Source organism: Chiloscyllium punctatum, chromosome 4 (assembly GCF_047496795.1).
Source record: "Chiloscyllium punctatum isolate Juve2018m chromosome 4, sChiPun1.3, whole genome shotgun sequence".
NCBI classification, from domain to species: Eukaryota; Metazoa; Chordata; class Chondrichthyes; order Orectolobiformes; family Hemiscylliidae; genus Chiloscyllium; species Chiloscyllium punctatum.
Window position 1 is genome coordinate 99,302,946 of NC_092742.1, and position 23,524 is coordinate 99,326,469.

The following is a 23,524-nucleotide window of genomic DNA, read 5'->3' on the forward strand; positions in this document are numbered from 1 at the left end:
AGTGACACTCACACACTAACACTTATACACAGAGTGACACTCACAATAGCACACCAACACACAATAATATTACACTTACACACACTCAGACTTACACACACATACACTCACGATGCACACTCAAACTCACATGCAGATGCTCACTTATACACACTCATACTAACGCAGTCACAGACACATACTCATACTGACTTACTCATACTGATGCACATACTCACATTGACGCACAGGCACATACTTGCACTGACACTGACATTGACGAACACTCAAACTGACACACTCACACTGACCTTTAACCTGAAAATTTTGATCAGTGGGAATTATAACAGTTTGGGGCTATAAAGAAATGTTGTTTCAGTATATGTTCTATTGTTATAAATACTGGATATAGCTCACAAAGAGTTAACTCACTGAGCTGTAACAGCTTTAAACCTCACAACCAGAATATTAATGAGAAAGCTGGGAGATATATTTGATCTTCCCACAGCAGTAAACAGTAGAGTACCTCGAGGGTAACAACAGACAGACTCAATTCCTCAACCTACCCTTTAATTCTTCACTTCTTAGATTCCTCCACAATGTCCATGTCTCTCATTCTCAGAACCACTCCTGAGTCCATCACCTTCTGTGGAGAAAGTGAGGACTGCAGATGCTGGAGATCAGAGCTGAAAATGTGTTGCTGGAAAAGCGCAGCAGGTCAGGCAGCATCCAAGGAGCAGGAGAATCGACGTTTCGGGCATGAGCCCTTCTTCAGGAAGAAGCCTGCTCCTTGGATGCTGCCTGACCTCCTGCGCTTTTCCAGCAACACATTTTCAGCTCCATCACCTTCTGTGTCCATCACCCTCCATCAAACCTCACTCTCTCACCCATCACTCTTATGTCCCTCACCTTGTGTCTCATATCCCTCGCCCTCCATTTCCATAACCCTTCACCCTCTGTGTCTCTCACCTCTCACATCCCATGTCATTCACCTTCTGCGTCCTTTATCCATCACTCTTCTGCCCTTCACATTCTGTCCCTCACCTTGCACCCGTGTGTCCATCCCTCAGCGTCCATCCCTTCCTCTCTCACCCTCCATGTCCCTCACCCACCGTGTGAGCTAGTCTTACCTTTAGTGGGGTGAGCTCCACAGGCGTGACGCTGGATGGATCTACTAAAGGTTTCGGCCGTTTCGGGGTTTCCGCCAGCAGCCCCTGCCATTGCTGGGGCAGACCGACAAACCTCTGGTCGTGGGGGTCAAAGGAGGTGTGCAGCCTGTGCTCAAAGTCCCGAGGAGCCGAAATCTCCAGGCGCTGGGACCTCCTCTTCTTCCACATGATCCGACCAGGTGGAGGGAGTGACCCTGCAATGAGGAAGGGCTGAGATTAGCTGCACGTTGGGAGGAGGAGGAGAAGCTGGGGACTTGCCAGCAATATTGCCAGGAGCTCACATTTCTGCACCATCCCACCTTTGAAAGCAACCAATTGTACACAAAGGTGCGCAGTCACACCTCAAGGCAAGCTGCTGGCGCTGAAATACACACAAAGGGCTGGTTTTTACTTTCAAAAACAAGGATAAACCATCCTCAGTGTCAGCTTGTCACCCAGCACTGAGCTGAAGCCAGGTTCGATTGAGCTACTCACAATGACAGCTCAAGAGGGGCTCAAGAACAAAACACAATTCGCCATTGCCTTTCCAGAGAAATAAATCAGTTTCCTTCCCAGGTAAAAATAAGCCTCATTCACAAAGTTTGTAAAAGTATGCCAGCAATTCGAATTTGACTCGACGTAAAATTCATCTTGATGCATTGTGTGCCACTCTGAGGGATTCGCTGACCTTATTCATTTACAGGTTACACATACACTCCATGACAAACTCACTCCTGTTTGTGCAGCCTTTTTATGTGGGTAAAGTACCTTGTGCGCAAATGCTTTAGGCTCTGAGGCAGGCAGTGCCTTTCTCCAGTGAGTCTTTGGGGTCACTGCCTCAAAGCTTTAAAACATCCCAGGCCATGGACCACTTGGGTTCGGACTGTGCTTATTTAGTTGCAGCGAGTGACAAACGTGTTCTGGGCTTTGCCGAGGGGTTGACAGTCCTCTGGCACCAGTTTGATGTCTATCTCTGTGTTACCTTGGCCCCATGGCTACATGATGAACCTTGGCTCTAAATCATTGCGTCTCTCTCCAGACTTGTTTTGTAAAGATACATTCTAGGAGGTGGAGGGTCACTAGCTTACCCACCTCTAGCCACGTCGAGGGGCAATGTGCAGAGAGGGTGAGACTCCTGGGAAGGATCTGAAGGGAAGGGCCTTTTCTCATCTCTGGCCACAGTGCATTCTGCCAAATAACAAAACAAAGATCTGTGGAGGCTGGAGAACTGAAACACCAAAAGTGCTGGTCAGAGTACAGAGACAGAAACAGAGTTAATGTGTTTGAGTCCAGTGACCACTCTCGTCCTGAGGAAGGGTCTAAACATTAACTCTGTTTCTGTTTCTCTTTTGTTCTCTGTCTCTCTCTCTCTATACAGATGCAGCCAGGCATGTTGAGTTTCTCTAGCACTTTCTGTTTTCGTGTTGATCTGCCAAGAGTCTGTTCAGGGGGGCCATCCAACAGAATCCATCATCTCCTTTGACCCACAGGGCCTTGAGGATGGTGTGTCTTGATCACTGCCTGATGAATTCACAGTCAAAGATTTTTTTTTTCACCTTCATAAACCTCTTCAGGAGAGACAGATGGCAGCGCCTGTTGCGACTGAAGTTTTCCACAGTGACCTGCCCTGACCATTCTTCACAACACACGGTCAGGTAGACCCCCAGTGTGTGGTGACACTCAGTGTAGGTATGCAGTGTATCCATGCACTCCTTGAGGCCTGTACGCCAAAGGTAGCCTTCAAAGCAAAGACAATGTTAGAAATGGTTCACCCTCGTTTACCAAAAGAGGTCTATGTGGTCCAACTTTCAATCTAATAGATAAAGCAGATGACCACCTGACACAGGCAACTATGGACTACGGGAGTCACACATGCAGCAACAGTGAGACAGCCTCATACCCACTTCCTGTTCAAGCTTGGCAAAACATACCTGCCTGTTGTTAGTGCACTCCCTGGCCCCCTCTGAACCGAATCCCCAGCACCACTAGGTAATCTGACCCAACAGTCAGAAAGGAGAGATCCATCAGTCCCATTCCCAAAGAACACGGCCTGGCTGTCAAGGAACACTGTGACCTGGGACAGTCACCCCTTTGACACCCGATCCCTTTCTGAGGGACTCGCCAAAGGGTTCAGCACGGGTACAGGAAGGGTGAAGAGATCTGCCCAGCTCAGAGCTTCCTATTTCCAGCATGTCTTCAAACTGTGCCAGTGCTGCTTGCGTACAGCAGTCAGATCCAATTATGGATTCCCATCCTCAAGCTCCACTTTGGTCAGCACATTCGCCATGTTAGTGCTGGAAGAAAGGCCATCCCCCACTCCTATTCTGCTGCCTTTTGTGCTGCTTTTCCAGTCTGAGCCTCAGGATCCAACACGTAGACAGTTTGCTGAACCCCCATGGGCAAGCCATCACCTTTTGTGACCCTGTGTGTATCCACGTGCTAGAAAGGGGAGGGTTATCATAGGATCCCTACAGTGTGGAAGCAGGCCATTCAGCCCATCGAATTCACACTGACCTTCTGAACAACATCTCACTCAGACCTGCCCCCTCTATCCCCATAGCCCTGCATTTCCCATGGCCAATCCACCTAATCTGCACATCTTTGGACTGTGGCAGGAAACTAGAGTAGCCGGAGGAAACCCATGCAAACATGGGGAGAATGTGCAAACTCCACACAGACAGTCGCCCAAAGGCGGAATGGAACCCAGGTCCCTGGCACTGTGAGACAGTAATGCTAGCCACAGAGCCACCATGCCGCCCTTGGTTGGAGGAGGGTCTAACCGAAAACCTCCAGTATACGGTGTTAATATATTCCAAGCCACTTGGTGAGATAGAAAGCAAGCCGCATTTATAGAACATAGAACTTAGAACAGCACAGCACCTTTTATCCGACTCTAAACATCAAACTAACCTACATACACTTCATTTTGGTATCATCCAAAAGTCGCTTAAATGTCCCTAATGTATCTGACTTTACTACCATCACTGGCAGTGCATTCCACGCACCCACCACTCTCTGTGTAAAGAACCGACCTCAGACATCTCCCCCTTAGACTTCCTCTAATCACCTTAAAATAATGCCCCCTTGTGATAGTAATTTCTGCCCTTGTAAAAAGTCTCTGGCTATTCACTCTATCTATGCCTCTCATCATCTTATACACCTCCTTCAAGTCATCTCTCATCCTTCTTCACTCCAATAGGAAAAGCCCTAGCTCCCTCAACCTTTCTTCATCAGACCTGCCCTCCAGACCAGGCAGCATCCTGGTAAATCTCCTCTGCTAAAGCTTCCACATCACGGTCAGGTAGACCCCCAGTGTGTGGTGACACTCAGTGTAGGTATGCAGTGTATCCATGCACTCCTTGAGGCCTGTACACCAAAGGTAGCCTTTAAAGCAAAGACAATGTTAGAAATGGTTCACCCTCGTTTACCAAAAGAGGTATATGTGGTCCAACTTTCAATCTAATAGATAAAGCAGATGACCACCTGACACAGGCAACTATGGACTACGGGAGTCACACATGCAGCAACAGTGAGACAGCCTCATACCCACTTCCTGTTCAAGCTTGGTAAAACATACCTGCCTGTTGTTAGTGCACTCCCTGGCCCCCTCTGAACCGAATCCCCATAATGAGGTGACCAGTACTGAACACAACATTCCAAGTGCGGTCTAACCAGGGCTTTATAGTGCTGCAGTATAACCTCGCGGCTCCTAAACTTAATTCCCTGGCTAATGAAAGTCAACACAGCATACACCTTCTTAACAACCCTATCAACTTGGGTGGCAACTTTGATGGATCGATGGACCTAGCAAGAACTTTCAAAAGCTGATTGGGGGCAGATGTTTGAAGGTAAAGAGATGGCTAGAAAATGGGAAGCCTGAGAACTGAGATAACAAGAATCCAGAGAAAGTATATTCCTGTTAGGATGAAAGGAAAGACTGGTACGTGTAGGGAATGCTGGATGACTAAAGAAATTGAGGATTTGGTTAAGAAAAAGAAGGAAACATACGTAAGGTATAGACAGGATAGATCGAGTGAATCCTTAGAAGAGTATAAAGGCAGGAGGAGTATACTTAAGAGGGAAATCAGGAGGACAAAAAGGGGACATAAGATAGCTTTGGCAAATAGAATGAAGGAGAATCCAAAGGGTTTTTACATATACGTTAAGGACAAAAGGGTAACTAGGGAGAGAATAGGGCCCCTCAAAGATCAGCAAGGTGGCCTTTGAGTGGAGCCGCAGAAAACAGGGGAGATCCTAAATGAGTATTTTGCATAAGTGTTTACTGTGGAAAATGACATGGAAGATATAGAATGTAGGGAAATAGATGGTGACATCTTGCAAAATATCCATATTACAGAGGAGGAGGCGCTGGATGTCTTGAAATGTATAAAGGTGGATAAATCCCCAGGACCTGATCAGGTGTACCCTAGAACTCTGTGAGAAGCTAGAGAAGGGATTGCTGGGTCTCTTGCTTAGATACTTAAATCATTGATAGTCACAGGTGAGGTGCTGGAAGACTGGAGGTTGGCTAACGTGGTCCCACTATTTAAGAAGGGTGGTAAGGACAAGCCAGGGAACTATAGACCAGTGAGCCTGACGTCGGTGGTGGACAAGTTGTTGGAGGGAATCCTGAGGGACAGGATGTACATGTATTTGCAAAGGCAAGGACTGATTCGGGATAGTCAACATGGCTTTGTGCATGGAAAATCATGTCTCACAAACTGGATTGAGTTTTTTGAAGAAGTAACAAAGAGGATTGATGAGGGCAGAGGGGTAGATGTGATCTATATGGACTTCAGTAAGGCGTTCGACAAGGTTCCCCACTAGAGACTGGTTAGCAAGGTTAGATCTCTTGGAATATAGGGAGAACTAGCCATTTGGATACAGAACTGGCTCAAAGGTAGAAGACAGATGGTGGTGGTGGAGGGTTGTTTTTCACACTGGAGGGCTGTGACAGTGGAGTGCCATAAGGATTGGTGCTGGGTTCTCTACTTTTTGTCATTTACATAAATGATTTGGATATGAGCATAAGAGGTACAGTTAGTAAGTTTGCAGATGACACCAAAATTGGAGGTGTAGTGGACAGCAAAGAGGGTTACCTCAGATTACAACAGGATCTTGACCAGATGGGCCAGTGGGCTGAGAAGTGACAGATGGAGTTTAATTCAGATAAATGTGAGGGACTGTATTTTGGGAAAGCAAATATTAGCAGGACTTAGGGAGGTCCTAGGGAGTGTTGCTGAACAAAGAGACTTTGGAGTGCAGCTTCATAGCTCCTTGAAAGTGGAGTTGCAGGTAGATAGGATAGTGAAGAAGGCGTTTGATATGCTTTCTTTTATTGGTCAGAGTATTGAGTACAGGAGTTGGGAGATCATGTTGCGACTGTACAGGACATTGGTTAGGCCACTATTGGAATATTGCTTGCAATTCTAGTCTCCTTCCTAACAGAAACTTGAAAGGGTTCAGAAAGGATGTTGCCAGGGTTGGAGGATTTGAGCTATAGGGAGAGGCTGAACAGGCTATGGTTGTTTTCCCTGGAACGTCAGAGACTGAGGGATGACCTTATAGAGGTTTACAAAATCACAAAATGCATTAGGATAAATAGACAAAGTCTTTTCCCTGGGGTCGGGGAGTCCAGAACTAGAGGGCATAGGTTTAGGGTGAGAGGGGAAAGATATAAAAGAGACCTAAGGGGCAACTTTTTCACACAGAGGGTGGTACGTGGATGGAATGAGCTGCCAGAGGAAGTGGTAGAGGCTGGTACAATTGCAACACTTAAAAGGCATTTGGATGGGCATATGAATAGGAAGAGTTTGGAGGGATATGGGCCGGATGCTGGCAAGTGGGACTAGATTGGGTTGGGATATCTGGTCGACATGGACGGGTTGGACCGAAGGGTCAGTTTCCATGCTGTACACCTCTATGACTCTATGACCTGGATCCCAACATCCCTGTGTTCCTCCACACTGCCAAAAATCCTGCCTTTAACCTTGTATTCTGTATTCAAACTTGACCTTCCAAAATGGATCACTCCATCTGCCACTTCTCAGCCCAGCTCTGCATCCTGTCAATGTCCCATTGCAACCTACAACAGCCCTCCACACTATCCACCACTCCATCAACCTTCATTTCATTGACAAATTTACTAACCCAAATTCCACTTCCTCATCTAGGTCATTTACAAAAAATCACAAGAGCAGAAGTCCCAGATCAAATCCCTGTGGAACACCACTGGTCACTGAACTCCAGGCTGAATACTTTCCATCTACTACCACCCTCTATCTTCTATGGGCCAGCCAATTCTGCATCCAGCCAAATTTCCCTGTATCCCATGCCTCCTTACTTTCTGAATGAGCCTACCGTGAGGAGCCTTACCAAACACCTTGCTAAAATCCAAGTACACCACATCCATTGCTCTACCTTCATCAATGTGTTTTGTTACATCCTCAAAGAATTCAATAAGGTTTGTGAGGCATGACCTGCCCCTCACAAAGCCATGCTGGCCATCTCTAATCAAACTATGGTTCTCTAAGCAATCATAAATCCTGTATCTCATAATCCTCTCCAATAAAGGTGCTCACCACACAGAATCATAGCGATGTACATCACGGAAACAGACCATTCAGTCCAACCCGTCCATGCTGACCAGATATCCCAACCCAATCTAGTCCCACCTGGTCCATATCCCTCCAAACCCTTCCTATCCATATACCCATCCAGATGCCTTTTAAATGTTGCAATTGTACCAGCCTCTACTACTTCCTCTGGCAGCTCATTCCACACACGTACCACACTCTACATGAAAAAGTTGCCCCTTAGGTCCCTCATGTCTTTCCCCTCTCACCCTAAACCTATGCCCTCTAGTTCTGCACTCCCCCACCCAAGGGAAAAGACCTTGTTGATTTATCCTATCCATGCCCCTCATTAACTTATAAACCTCTATAAGGTCACCTCTCAGCCTCTGTACTCCAGGGAAAACAGCCCCACCCTATTCAACCTCTCCCTATAGCTCAAATCCTCCAACCCTGGCAACATCCTTGTAAATCTTTTCTGAACCCCTTTCAAGTTTTACAACATCCTTCCAATGGGCACACATGTAAAACTGACTGGTCTGTAATCCCCAGGATTATCCCTATTCTCTTTCTTGAACAAGAGCATAACATTTGTCACCCTCCAACCAACTAGTACTACTCCAGCGGACAGTCAGGACACAAAGGCTCAGCAATCTCTTGCCTCAATTCCTGTAGTAGCCTTGGGTATATCCGGTCCGGCCCAGGGGTCTTATATATTCTTATGGTTTTTAAAATTTCCAGCACATCCTCCTTCTTAACATCAACCCGTTCAAGCACTGTCCTTACAACCATCAAGGTCTCTCTCAGTAATGAATACGAAGCAAGTTCACTCCACTATCCCTGATCAGCCCTGCCTTCACTCTGACCATCCTCTTGTTCCTCACATTCCTTAATCCTACCCACTCAAGCTTTTTCATGCCCCCTTCAGGTTCTTCTAAGTCCATTTTTCAATTCCTTCCTGGCTACCTTGTAACCCTCTACAGCCGTGTCCGATCCTTGCCTCCTCAACCTTAAGTAAGCTTCCTTCTTCCCCTTGACTAAATGTTCCACATTTCTTGTCTTCACCCTACCATCCCTTCCTTGCCTCAGTGGGACAAACCTGTCCAGCACTCACAGCAAGTGCTCCCTAGACAACCTCCACATTGCTGTTGTGTACTTCTCCGAGAACATCTATTCCCAATTTAGGCACCTGTGTTCCTGCCTAATAGCATTGTAATTCCCCTTCTCCCAATTAAATACATCGCCATTCTGTCTGTTTCTATCCCTCTCCATGACTATAGTAAAGGTCAGGAAGTTGTGATCACTGTCACCAAAATCCTCTCCCACTAAGATATCTGACACCTGGCCTTTCTTTATGGTAAGGGTTTATTGACTTGCGTGGTCCTATTGTTTATATCTTATCACTAGTGCTACAGCCACTGTATCTCACTGGAACCTCAAATTGTCTTGTCCCAACAGTTGTTTTAGGGACCGACTGGTGCCCACTGGACTGGGAGGCCCACATTCAAGTCCCGCCTGCTCGAGAGATGTGTAATAACATCTATGAACAGTTTGGTTGGAAAAATATGTTAATAAAATAATTTAATATCCCCCACGTGGACAGGTTATGTTGAAGTGCCTGTTTCTGTGCTGTATAACTCCAAGACTTGCTTCTCTTCAATGGAATAGAGACCTGAACACATCTGTACATTGTGATTGACCAACATGAACATGTAGGAGGCCTTAGCTTCATCTGAGACATTTTCAATAACACAGAGTGAGTAGCCACAGTCAATTGTCTGGGAGTTTGGAAGGCTACTGGTTATTTGATACATTCAGCCTTTGGCCCACAGTCAATCAAAAACCAAATTGACTCTTCACTCTCTGACTGGATAAATCTTGACTGTCAATCTAACAGCCTTCCTTTCCAGCTCATAGAACCGAGGAACAGGCAGAGGTCGTTTAAATAAGCTAATTCCTTCAATCAATAAAATCACGGCTAATCTGTGACCTAACTTCACCCCATCGCCCTTACTAACTTTGATCTAGCATCAATCAGAATTTGTGGAAGAGAGTTCTAAACTCTACCTCCGTTTATACAAAGATGTGTTTTCTAAATTCCACTCCTGAAAGGTTTGTCTCTAATTTTTAGACCATGCTCCTTGGTCTGAATTGAATTATTGTCACGTGTACCGAGGCACAGTGAAAAGCTTCGTCTTGCTAGCAATACAGGCAGATCACAGAGTTAACTAGCATTGATAAGTAAATAATAGGTAAACAGCGGCAAAGACAAAAACACAGGTCCAGGCAAATGTTAAGAGTGTGTGAGTCCATTCAGTATTCTAACAACAGTAGGGTAGAAACTGTTTCGAAACGGGCTGGTGCGTGTGTTCAGGCTTCTGTATCTGATAGTAGAGGTCGTAGAAAAGCATTGCTAGGATGGGATGGATCTTTGAGAATGCTGGTGGTCTTTCCTAGATAGCGGCCCTTGTAGATGGATTCTATAGATGGGAGGTTGACCTTTGTGATTGTCCAGGCCGAGTTCACCACTCTCTGTAACCATCTCCAATCTTGAATGATATAGTTGCCATACCAGGTAGAGATACATCCAAACAGAATGCTCGCGATGGTGCACCTATAAAAGTTGGCAAGGGTATTTGCTGTCATGCCAAATTTACTCAGCTGCCTGAGGAAGAAGAGACATTGTTGGGCCTTTGTAACCAGTGCGTCCACATGAAGAGTCCAAGCAAACTTGTTGTTGATCACCACTCCGAGAAGCTTGACACTCTCCACTCATTCCACCTCTGTGCTGTTAATATGTAGCGGGGTGGGGGGGAGGGGGGGGGGGAGGGGGGTAGCATGAGTAACATCCCGTCAAAAGTCAATAATGAGTTCACCATCTAAGGTTTGACTGACTATGGTGATGTCATCAGCAAACTTAGTCTAGTATTTGGCGACACAGTCATAGAACATAGAACAATACAGCACAGAACAGGCCCTTCGGCCCACGATGTTGTGCCAAACTTCTATCCTAGATTAAGCACCCATCCATGTACCTATCCAAATGCCGCTTAAAGGTCGCCAATGATTCTGACTCTACCACTCCCACGGGCAGCGCATTCCATGCCCCCACCACTCTCTGGGTAAAGAACCCACCCCTGACATCTCCCCTATACCTTCCACCCTTCACCTTAAATTTATGTCCTCTTGTAACACTCTGTTGTACCCGGGGAAAATGTTTCTGACTGTCTACTCTATCTATTCCCCTGATTATCTTATAAACCTCTATCAAGTCACCCCTCATCCTTCGCCGTTCCAACGAGAAAAGGCCGAGAATACAGTGTTAATGGTATACAGTGAGTACAGTGGGAGGCTGAGTACGCCCCCTTCACCAGAGTTTAGAAGAATGAGAAGGCATCGCTTCTTGAAATATACAAAAGTCTGAGGGGACATGACAGGGTGGATGTGGAAATAGTTTAGGATCAGAGGGCATAATCTCAGAATGTGGGAGGGCCCATTATAAACACGGATGAGAAGAGATTTCTTCTCTCAGAAAGTGGTAATTATGTGGAAGTTTTGATTATAGAAGGTTGTTGAGGCTGGGTCATTCGAGGCTGGGTCATTCAAGGCTGGGATAAAACTTTAGATAGTAAGGGAATCAAGGGAAAAGGCAAGAAAGTGGGGTTGTGGACATTAGTTTAACATATAAGGAACATTTGAGGTCTCTGGGACTATACTCAATAGGAGTTTCGAAGGATGAGAGGGTATCTGATTGAAACTTACAGAATACTGAACGGCCTGGACAGAGTGGATGTTGGGAAGGTGTTTCCATTGACAGGAGAGATGAGGACCCCAGAGCACAGCCTTAGAGTAAAAGGGAGATCCTTTAGAATGGAGAGAAGGAGAAACCTCTTTCGCCAGAGAGTGGGGAATGTGTGGAACTCATTGGCATGGAAGGCTGTTGAGTATATTTAAAATAGAGATAGATAAGTTCTTGATTGGCAAGGGGATCAAAGGTTACAGGGAAAAAGTGGGAGAATGGGGTTGAAAAACCTATCAGCCATGATCGAATGGTGGAGCAGACTCAGTGGGCCGAATGACATAATTTCTGCTCCTGTGTCTTATGGTTTTATCAGCCATGATCTCATTGAATGGTGGAGCACACTTGATGAGCTACTACTGTTCCAATGTCTCATGGTCTAGTGCTTTTATGTTAACCCTCTTCTTAAACTTGAAAGAACCTAGTTTATGAATCAGTCAATGGAATTTAACCCTTGGTGTCCAGGTATCATTCATGGTAAATGTGGAGACCCTCCAAGGTTGATCCTATCATAGGTTCAGTTCTTAGAGCTGCTCACAATGAGTCCAGGTGTGGTTCAACCAGGGTTTGATATAGCTTTTAGCATCTTACATTCTTCTGTGGCTGCTCATGACATTAATATTTACTACTACTAGTTACATCCTGCCAAGTAAAATAGACACCCATTGTCTGACTCTGTTTTCTGGCACTCAGCTGATTTCCTAATCTGGTCAAATGTTTACCTTTAATAATATAAGCTTCTACCTTTTAGTCCCTTATGAGGAACTTTTAGCAAAGAACAGTCCTGATAAATGCCATCCATAGACATTCCTCTGGTTACTGTTTCAGGACATTCATTCAGCTTCCTTAGGTGTGGTCGGCAAAAGTGAGGACTGCAGATGCTGGAAACCAGAGTTTACATCAGAGTGGTGCTGGAAAAGCACAGCAGGTCAGGCAGCATCCGAGGAGCAGGAAAATTGACGTTTTGGGCAAGGGCTTGTTACAATTCCAATGTCTCCCAATATTTTTTTACAACAAATGAATGACAGCGCTCAAAGATGAAACCACAACACTCAATTTCCTTTTTGTGAACCTTTCTTCCACTCTTTCATTGTTTTCCAGAAGGTTATTTATCTTAGATTCCTGAAGGCTGCTGGACAATAGCCTACTGGCCACACAGCGTCACCCACAGGCTTTTCAATCAGCTCTTAGCATCCCCTGCACTCGCTGAATGAGATACGCCTTTGTAAAGTTCTTATTGTTTTGTGAGTGGGTGCACCAGAGTGGATTAGTATCAGCAAACATCTTCCTTAACATTGGGTTACAAGTGACTCATCTATAACAGTCAGAGTTCTATAAGAAAGCTAGGAATTAGCCAACTCACTTCCTGTTGGCTCACACAGCAGCCTGTGTACACCTCAACAGAAGAGTGATTCATACTGGCAGTGATCTTGCACGGGCAAGCTGGACATTGTTTAGGGAGTAGAGATGGCACACCCGCCAAGGATACACTTGTGAAAGATTCTCTACAGGCAGTATATTGATCAGGGCCACGCAGGTTAGAAATAAATGTCATTGGTGCAGTATATGTCCTGGAATTGCACTCTCTTCTACAGCCCCCTGCTCCTGTCCTGTCTGTTGTCTTCAGTCACTGTCCTGTACTACACTGCGACCCACACCCCTATATCTGACCCTGTCTCGCACAGTGACCCTCAGTCTGACCCTATCTCATAATGTGACCCTCAGTCTGACCCTATCTCATACTGTGACCCTTGACCCTCAGTCTGACCCTGACTCATACTGTGCCCTACCTCTGATCCCATCTCACCCTGTGACTGAGATCTGACCTCTGATCTTGTCTCACTGTAACCCTCAGGCCTACCCGTAATCCTGTCTCACACTGTGACCCTCAGTCTGACCTTTGGCCTGATCTCACACCATGACCCTTAGGCATACCTCTGATCTCATCTCACACTGTGATCCTCAGTTCAACCTCTGATCTTGACTTTTATTATGACCCTCTAGTCTACCCCTGGCCCTGACTCACACTGTGACCCTCAATCCTACACCTCACTCTGTCTGAAACTGTGACTCTCAGTCCTATTTCTGACCCTGTCTCACACTGTGACTCTCAGCCCAACCCCTGACCTTGCCTCACACTGTGACCCTCAATCCAACCTCTGACCCTGTCTCACACTGTGACCCTCAGCCCGACCCCTGACCCTGTCTCACACTGTGACCCTCAGTCCTACCTCTGACCCTGTCTCACACTGTGATTCTCAGCCCGACCCCTGACCCTGTCTCACACTGTGATTCTCAATCCAACTCTGACCCTGTCTCACACTGTGACTCTCAGTCCTACCTCTGACCCTGTCTCACACTGTTACCCCCAGTCCGACCTCTGACCCTGTCTCACACTGTGACCCTCAGCCCGACCCCTGACCCTGTCTCACACTGTGACCCTCAGTCCTACCTCTGACCCTGTCTCACACTGTGATTCTCAGCCCGACCCCTGACCCTGTCTCACACTGTGATTCTCAATCCAACTCTGACGCTGTCTCACACTGTGACTCTCAGTCCTACCTCTGACCCTGTCTCACACTGTGACCCTCAGTCCTACCTCTGACCCTGTCTCACACTGTGACTCTCAGCTCAACCCCTGACCTTGCCTCACACTGTGGCCCTCAATCCAATCTCTGACCCTGTCTCACACTGTGACCCTCAGTCCGACCTCTGACCCTGTCTCACACTGTGACTCTCAGCCCGACCCCTGACCCTGTCTCACACTGTTACCCTCAGTCCGACCTCTGATCCTGTCTCACACTGTGACTCTCAGCCCGACCCCTGACCCTGTCTCACACTGTGACCCTCAGTCCTACCTCTGACCCTGTCTCACACTGTGATTCTCAGCCCGACCCCTGACCCTGTCTCACACTGTTACCATCAGTCCTACCTCTGACCCTGTCTCACACTGTGACTCTCAGCCCGACCCCTGACCCTGCCTCACATTGTGACCCTCAGTCCGACCTCTGACCCTGTCTCACACTGTGACCCTCGTGCTGACCCCTGACCCTGTTTCACATGCTGACCCTTGGTCTTACCACTAACCTGGTCTCACTGTGACTCTCAGTTATTCTCTCCACTCCAAACCTCAGGACTGGGTCAGTGCCGGATCTTGAATCCTGCTGCAGTTGCAATACCGATTGTGCCTTCCGGTTTCCAGATTACTGAAACTAATGACACTTTGGTCTCGTAAAGGTGAGAGTTCTAATTCTAACACTGCCACGTGGCTAGGGAGAAGGCTGGTGCCTTGGGACACACAAATCTAACTGTCCAGTGCAGTCACAAGCACTCACTGTACCTACAATTGGTTGTTGATTAATTATTTTTAGCTCTTTCCAGACAGTACAACAAAAATAAGAGTGGCTTTGCAATTCAGGTCTGAAACGCTGACGACTTTACCTCATCTTCAGGTGCTACTTGATCACTCACAATGCCTGTGTTTGCTGTCGGTTCTCGTTGCTAGTTTTACAATAACATTTCTTCAGTACAATGACTGTAGTGTCTGCCTCTGAAATTCCATGCTAAGCAGCTTTTCACCGTGTCCCTCACATATCAACAGTGGCGGAGTTAAAAATTAACTGTGTACATTTTCAAGACTTTTTACATTTTTCACAGATGTTCTAACGGTCATGGGTACAGCACCTGGTGCAGGTGAGAATTGAAAACATGGTCCCAGAAGTCAGCTTAGTTTCCCAATGGAAACGGAGGTAGGAAATGCAGTTGCCTCCAGTCAATGAGATTGGTCTGTCAGTTCAGGATTGGAATTTTTAAAGTTTATTTTTCTCCCAAAGAGCCCAAACAAAATGATGCATATCAGGAGGGTTCCTTTTCATAGGGAATAAACCCATCAGTTTTTCTTAAAATGGCAATGTTAGAGATGAAGTGATCTCTCTTACTGCCTGATAATTGAATTAATTCTATTAGTAAGTACAGAGAGCATGATGCCGAATTACTGACACACCAAGATATTGGTGAGACCACTTTTAGCATACTGCGTACAATTCTGGTCGCCCTTCTATAGGATGGATGTTGTTAGACTTGAAAGGGTGATGAAAAGATTTACAAGGATGTTGCCAGGACTGGAGGGTTTAAGTTATAGAGAGAGGCTGATTAGTCTGAGTCTTTTTTCCCTGGAGCGTTAGAAGCCAAGAGGTTTAAAGAGATTTATAAAATCATGAGGGGCATGGATAGAGTGAATAATCTAGGCTTCTTTCCCAGGTTGGGGGGTGGTCCAATACTAGAGGATATATGTTTAATGTGAGAGGGGAAAGATTTAAAAAGGATCTACGGGGATAACTTTTTCTCAGAGAGGGTGATGGAATGAGCTGCAAGAGGGAGTAGTGAAAGTAGATACAAATCACATTTAAAAGGCATTTGGATGGGGAAATGAATAGGAAGGGTTTAGAAGGAAATGTGCAAAGTACTAGAAAACAGGATTAGATCAGATTGGGGAATGAGTTGGACCGAAGGGTCTATTTCTGTGCTGTATGACTGTGATTCCATGATGCTGTAACCATTCTGCTAAGTAGCTGCAAACTAAACCTGGGGTTGGCGAGCACAATGTACAGTTTGTCTAGCTCTGCTTAAAGGCAATCTGCCTCTCTTGCAGGAGAGGATCTCTCAGAACACAGCAGCTGCTGGCCCTGCCAAAGGAAAGTAAAGGGAGAAGGACGCAAATGGAGAGGTGGGTCAGAGAGAGGTCTTCCGGGAGGGAGGCCACACCTTCCAAAGAGCTTGGTCAGAGACAAAGAACAAAGAAACTTTACAGCCCAGGAACAGGCCCTTCGGCCCTCCAAGCCTGAACTGATCCAAATCCACTGTCTAAACCTATCGTCCAATTCCTAAGCATCTGTATCCCGCTGCTCTCCACTTACTCATGCAGCTGTCCAGATGCACCTTAAATGAATCTACTGTGCCTGCCTCTATGACCTCTGCTGGCAACGTGTTCCAGGCACCTACCACCCTCTGTGCAAAGTCCAATTCTCAGAAGCTGATAAGTGCAATGACTTCACTGGATGATCAAGGTCAGTCAATGTCACCTTGGTACAATATCTGCTACCCACTGCACTCTCCACCACTCAACATTGCTCAATACCCCCAGACGCACAACACTCTGCATCAGCAAGTGACAGTCTACTGGTATTATTGCTGGGCTGTTAATTCATGTACCTGGGGATTTAGGTTCAACTGCAGCCCATGGCAGATGGTGGAATTTGAACTCAATTTTTTGTTTAAAAATCTGAAATTAATGATGACCATGAAAAGATTGTTGGACAAACTGGTTAACAGTCCTTACCTGGTCTGCCTAAATATGACTCCAGACCGATAACAATGTGTTTGACTCTTCACTACCCTCTTGCCAATTAGGGATGGGCAATACATGCCCTCATCTGGTGAATGAATTGTACAAAATGGAATTGTTCCACCTTACCACCACTGCAAGGCTCACCCTCTCTCCGCCACCTCCTCCCACCCCCCCAACCCCACCCCCCCACAAAGCCTTCCCACCACTGCAAGGCTCACCACACCCCCAGCTCAACTAGGCAAAAGTGAGGACTGCAGAAGCTGGAAATGAGAGTTTAGATTAGAGTGGTGCTGGGAAAACACAGCAGGTCAGACAGCATCCGAGGAGCAGGAAAATCGATGTTTTGGGCAAAAGCCCTTCAGGAATGAAGATTTCTGATGAAGGGCTTTTGCCCAAAACGCCTGATCTAAACACCCCCAGCTCAAGACTTCCATAAAATGGCCAGCTATTCAGCAACACCCTAAGACATTGCATAGGCTCACTGTACGGTTCGCCTTTTCTCTCGCAGGAGAAGTTCACACTTGGCGCTAAGTCAGCTACAGAGAGAGAGAGTGGTGAACAGGCACACCGACAGGTTGCTGCAAACTGTTGGAACAGCAACTAACCAGCTTCTTCATTTCCACCGCAGCCTCATCCCACTCACTGGTGTAAAATGAACAACACTGGACTCTTGCTTGTCACACTCTCCAACCAACACCCCTCCCTCCGCTCCCTCCACCCCATACCCCCAGTCCTTCATACCAACCCTTCCTTTGTCTGTTCTTGCATTCAGATGCCCAGAGCCTTGCTTGGCACCACCCTTAGCTGCCTCACCTCAGAGGGTACCAGATGCCAGATGCAGAAAACCCTGCCATCATTTCAGACAGCGACGGTCACCAGCGCAGGACAACGCAGGATAAGATGGGGAGTCTCTGGATGTACATCCAGGACAGGGTGGCTGGGGTGGCAGATCTACTGTGGAGTGGGCAGTGACAGCTGGGATCTAATGTCATTGGGGTAAAATCCTGGAATTCCCTCCCTAAGGGTATTGTGGGTCATCCTACAGCAGGTGGACTGCAGCAGTTCAAGATGGCAACTCACCCCCACCTTCTCAAGGGGCAACTAGGGACAGGCAATAAATGCTAGGCCAGCTGACGTGGCAAAGTCGGTGAACCTTGTTTTTCCCCGTCTGCTGTGGACTTTGTTTCTGGAAGAGAATTCAGCAAGCGACCATGCTGTGGGATGGCAAGGCAGGAAACAGTGAAGCAATGGGCAGGGATTAAAGAGAAGCCAGAGATTGAATACCCAATGTTGAGGAGCCTATCCGCAGTGAGGAGGCACTGAACGCCTGACGTGCCATTGTAGAGGGTACAACCTAGAGTTTGGACACACACTCTAACCAATACTGATAGTTCCTCCCTCGAAGCCATGCCAACAGGACAGTCTCTGATGTTCCTGGTGATCATCATATGCAGTTATGGTGGAGCCATGAATATAGAAACATAAAGGAGAGGCTCTTACGGTGCACTAGTAGTGTCCCTACCTTTGAGCCAGGTAGGCCTGGATTCACATCCTGTCTGCTCTGGATGTGGGTCATAACACATGAACAGGTTGGTTAGAAAATGTCTGTCAGGAAAGAGGAGCAGAAGTAGGCCATTCAGCCCCTCAAACCTACTCTACAATCCAATCAAAACTGCTCAGCCCCACCTCTCCCCTATTTTTGCTGTACAATGAACACAATGCCTGCAGATGCTGGGAATCTGAAACAAAAACAGGGAATGCTGGATACGTTCCACAGGGCTGGCAGCATTAGGAGAAAGAAAATAGAGTTAATGCTTCTAGTCCAGTTTCTGCATGGTTCTGGTGAAGGGTCACAGGATGTGGAATATTAACTCTCTTTCTCTCTCCAGCTGCGGCCTGACACATTGAGTTTTCCAGTACTCTCTTGTTTATTTTTGCCTACATTTCTCAATTCCCATAGAGATAAAAATCTGTCAACACCCCTGTGTACTTAGAACACAGAACGTTACAGCACAGTACAGGCCCTTCGGCCCTCGATGTTATGCCAACTTGTGAAATTAATCTAATGCCCATCTAACCTACACTGTTTCATTATTATCCAGATGTATGTCCAATGTCCATTTAAATGCCCTTAACATCGGCGAGTCTACAGGCAGGCCGTTCCACACCCCTACTACTCTCTGAGTAAAGAAGCTACCTCTGACATCTGTCCTAAATCTATTACCCCTCAATTTAAAGCTATGTCCCCTCATGTTAGCCTTCACCATCCCAGGACAAAGGCTCTCACTGTCCACCCTATCTACTCCTCTGATTATCTTATATGTCTTGATTAAGTCACCTCACAACCTTCTTCTCTCCAATGAAATTAGCCTCAGTTCTCTCAGCCTTTCCTTGTAAGACCTTCCTCCCATACCAGGCAACATCCTAGTAAATCTCCTCTGAACACTTTCCAAAGCTTCCACATCCTTCGTATGATGCGGTGACCAGAACTGTACGCAATACTCCAGGTGTGGCCTTACCAGTGTCTTGTACAGTGAAGCATGACCGCATGGCTCCTAAAATCAATTCCCCCACCAATAAACACCAACACACCATATGCCTTCATAACAACCCTATCAACCTTGGTGACAACTTTCAGGGATTTATGCACCTGGACACCAACTTCTCTGTTCATCTACACTGCAAAGAATTTTACCATTAGCCCAGTACTCTGCATTCCTGATATTTCTGCCGAACTGAGCTACCTCACACTTTTCCCCAGTAAACTCCATTTGCCACTTCTCAGCCCAACTCTGCACCTTATCTATGTCCCTCTGTCAACCTCAACATCCTTCGACACTATCCACAACTCTACCTGCCTTAGTGCCATCTGCAAATTTACGAACCCATCCTTCTACACCCACATCCAGATCATTTATAAAAATTATAAACAGCAGTGACCCCAAAACAGATCCTTGCAGCACACCACTGGTAACTGAGCTCCAGAATGAACATTTCCCATCAACCACCACCCTCTGTCCTTTGTCAGCCAGTCAATTTCTGATCCAGTTCACTAAATCACCTTCAATCCCGAAACTCTGTATTTTGTGCAATAGCCTACCATGTGGAACCTTATCAAATGCCTTACTGAAGTCCATATACACCACATCAACCGCTTTACCTTCATCCACCTGTTTTGTCACCTTCTCGAAGAACTCAATAAGGTTAATGGGGCAAGACCTACCCTTCACAAAACCGTGTTGACTATCCCTAATCAAATTATTCCTTTCCAGATGATTCTAAATTCTATCTCTTATAACTTTTTCCAACACCTTACCCACAACCGAAGTAAGGCTCATTGGCCTATAATTTCCTGAGTTGTCTCAACGCCCCTTGTTAAACAAGGGAACAACATTTGCTATCCTACAGTCTTCTGGCACTACTCCTGTCAACAATGATGAAATCAAGATCAAAGCCAAAGGCTCTGCAACTTTCTCCCTGACTTCCCAGAGAATCAGAGGATAAATCCCATCTGGCCCAGGGGTCTTATCTATTTTCAGTTGTTCCAAAATTGCTAAAACCTCCTCGTTGTCAACTGCAATCCCATCTGGATTAGTGGTGCTGGAAGAGCACAGCAGTTCAGGCAGCATCCAAGGAGCTTCGAAATCGACGTTTCGGCAAAAGCCCTTCATCAGATTCCAGCACCACTAATCCAGAATCTGGTTTCCAGCATCTGCAGTGATTGTTTTTACCTCGCAATCCCATCTAATCTAGTCGCCTGTATCGCTGTGTTCTCATTAACATTGCTCTTTTCCAATGTGAATACTGATGAAAAGTATTTATTAAGCGCTTCCACTATGTCCTCAGATTCCACACACAACTTCGTACTATGATCTTTGATTGGCCCTAATCTTTCTCTCATCATTCTTTTATTCCTGATATACCTATAGAAGGCCTTAGGGCTTTCCTTGGTCCTAACCGCCAACAACTTCTCATGTCCCCTCCTGACTTCTTAGTCCTCTCTTTAGATCTTTTCTGGCTAACTTCTAACTCTTAAGCTCTCTAACTGAGCCTTCATGCCTCATCCTCACATAAGCCGCCTTCTTCCTCTTGTCAAGAGCTTCATCTTCTTTAGTAAACCATGGCTCCCTCTCTCACCAACTATCTTCCTGCCTGACAGGTACGTACTTATCAAGGACCCACAGTAGCTGGTCCTTGAACAAGCTCCACATTTCAATTGTGTCCATCCCCTGCAGTTTCCTTCCCTATCCTATGCATCCTAAATCTTGCCTAATCGCATCATAATTGCCTTCCCCCCCCCCCCCCCCCCCCCCCCGTTATACCTCTTTCCCTGAGGTATATACCTATCCCTGCTCATTGCTTTTGTAAACATAACCTAATTACGGTCACTATCACCAAAGTGCTCACCTACCTCCAAATCTAACACCTAGCTGGGTTCATTCCCCTGTCCCAAATCCAATATGGCATTACCCCTTGTTGGCCTGTCTACATACTGTGTCAGAAAACCCTCCTGCAATAAAAACAAAAACTAACCCATCTAAACTACTTGAATTATTGTATTCCTAGTCAACAGTATCCGTATTCACACTTTCTTTTGGCGGGGTGGGGGGGTCAGTATTTCTAGATTGGTTAGTATATACAATATATATATTGTCAGTATATACAGACACCTTCTCAGGGGCCCCTGTGAACTCGGACACGTTCTTAGGTACCCCTGTAAATACAGACGCACTCTCAGAGACTCCACTAAATATAGACACACTCTTAAACACCCCTGGAAAAACAGGCGCACTCTCAGGGACAACTGTAAATATATACATTTTGTAAATACACAGACCTTTGGGAACAGCTGTAAACACAGGCAATACCATTAGAGACCCCTAATATGTAAAGATCGATCTTCAGAAGAGAAATGTAGCGCCAGTCCCCTCCCCATACTGCAATTTCTGACTGTGGGTGAATATGTGGCAGCGAGTTGCATAACTGCAACTTTCACTCCGCACCCAATTGCAACAGCATCTCCCCTCTCACACACCCCAACTCCGGAGTCCACCTTCCCTTTCCCCGTACGCTGCAGCCCCGTGAGAAAGCACCACCACGAGGTGTGCAGGCAAACACCGAAGGATTCGTGGTCTCTCTCTCTCAGCAGCTGAGGCTTCCGTTCAGAGCCAGCAGTGACTTGAAGCAGAAACTCCAGCTGCCTGTCAGAATCCCAGAACCTGCAGCTCAGGTATCTCGCATAGCTGCCTAAAACTTCAACCTCTACCCTCTGCCGTTAGGTCAATCCCGGTATCTACCTGAACGATTTTCGCTTTTCAGTATGTGTGTGTTTCAGAGACAGAGAGAGAGAGAGAATTTTACTCACTGTTCGATGCCTGGCTGTGGGAGCGTGCAGCAGCCTGTGTTTGTAGTCTCTGACTCATTGCATGCTCCTACTTGTACAAATATTCTAGAAGAAGAGCCTTCTTGCAGGTTACGAGTCTTCGGCAACTGGTTCACCAATCAGCAGAGGCTCCTGAGCAAATTCCCCGGAACGCTCACAAAAGCCCCTCCACACAACTCAGGACCCTCCACCCGGGACCCCCGCCCTTCTCCCGTTTACCTTTCTTTCCTACATCCCTGCCTCCTGCTCCTAATGACCATTCTGCTGGTTGAGATGCTGAGTCAATAGACAATAGGTGCAGGAGTAGGCCATTCTGCCCTTCGAGCCTGCACCACCATTCAATATGATCATGGCTGATCATCCTTAATCAGTACCCTGTTCCTGCCTTATCTCCATAACCCTTGATTCCATAATCCTTGAAAGCTCTATCCAACTCTTTCTTAAATGGATCCAGAGACTGGGCCCCTCCACTGCCCTCTGGGGCAGAGCATTCCACACAGCCACCACTCTCTGGGTGAAGAGGTTTCTCCTCATCTCAGTCCTAAATGGTCTACCCCGTATTTTTAAGCTGTGTCCTCTGGTTCGGCACTCACCCATCAGCGGAAACATATTTCCTGCCTCCAGAGTGTCCAACCCTTTAATAATCTTATATGTCTCAATCAGATCCCCTCTCAGTCTTCTAAATTCAAGGGTATACAAGCCCAGTTGCTCCAGTCTTTCAGTGTAAGGTAATCCCGTCATTCCAGGAATTGACCTCGTGAACCTACGCTGCAATTCCTCAATAGCCAGAATGTCTTTCCTCAAGTTTGGAGACCAATTTGGTGGCATAGTGGTTAGCACTGCTGCCTCACAGCGCCTGAGACCTGGGTTCAATTCCTGCCTCAGGCAACTGACTGTGTGGTGTGTGGAGTTTGCATGTTCTCCCCGTGTCTGTGTGGGTTTCCTCTGGGTGTTCCAGTTTCCTCCCACAGTCACAAAGATGTGCAGGTTAGGTGAATTGGCCATGCTAAATTTCCTATAGTGTTAGGGAAGGGGTAAATTGTGCTTTCAGTAGGTCGGTGTGGACTTGTTGGGCCAAAGGACCTGTTTCCATGCTGTAAAGTAATCTAATCTAATTTGAAGAACTGCACACAGTACTCCAGGTGTGGTCTCACCAGGGCCCTGTACAGCTGCAGAAGAACCTCTTTGCTTCTATACTCAATTCCTCTTGTTATGAAGGCCAGCATGCTATTAGCCTTCTTCACTACCTGCTGTACCTGCATGCTTACCTTCATTGACTGGTGTACAAGAACACCC

The 23,524-nt window shown here is 46.6% G+C and overlaps 1 protein-coding gene across 1 annotated transcript in view; it reads right to left on the bottom strand.

Moving 5' to 3' along the window:
- LOC140476578 (serine/threonine-protein kinase PAK 4-like) overlaps nt 1-22,241 on the bottom strand; it is a 78,545-nt gene extending 56,304 nt beyond the window's left edge. Inside the window, exons 1-2 of the mRNA XM_072569389.1 lie at nt 22,211-22,241; nt 1,110-1,342 (exon numbers count right to left, since the gene is read on the bottom strand). Coding sequence (XP_072425490.1) covers nt 1,110-1,316 — 207 coding nt within the window. The 5' untranslated portion in view covers nt 1,317-1,342; nt 22,211-22,241. The remainder of the gene's footprint in view (nt 1-1,109; nt 1,343-22,210) is intronic.
- Nucleotides 22,242-23,524: the final 1,283 nt, after the last annotated feature.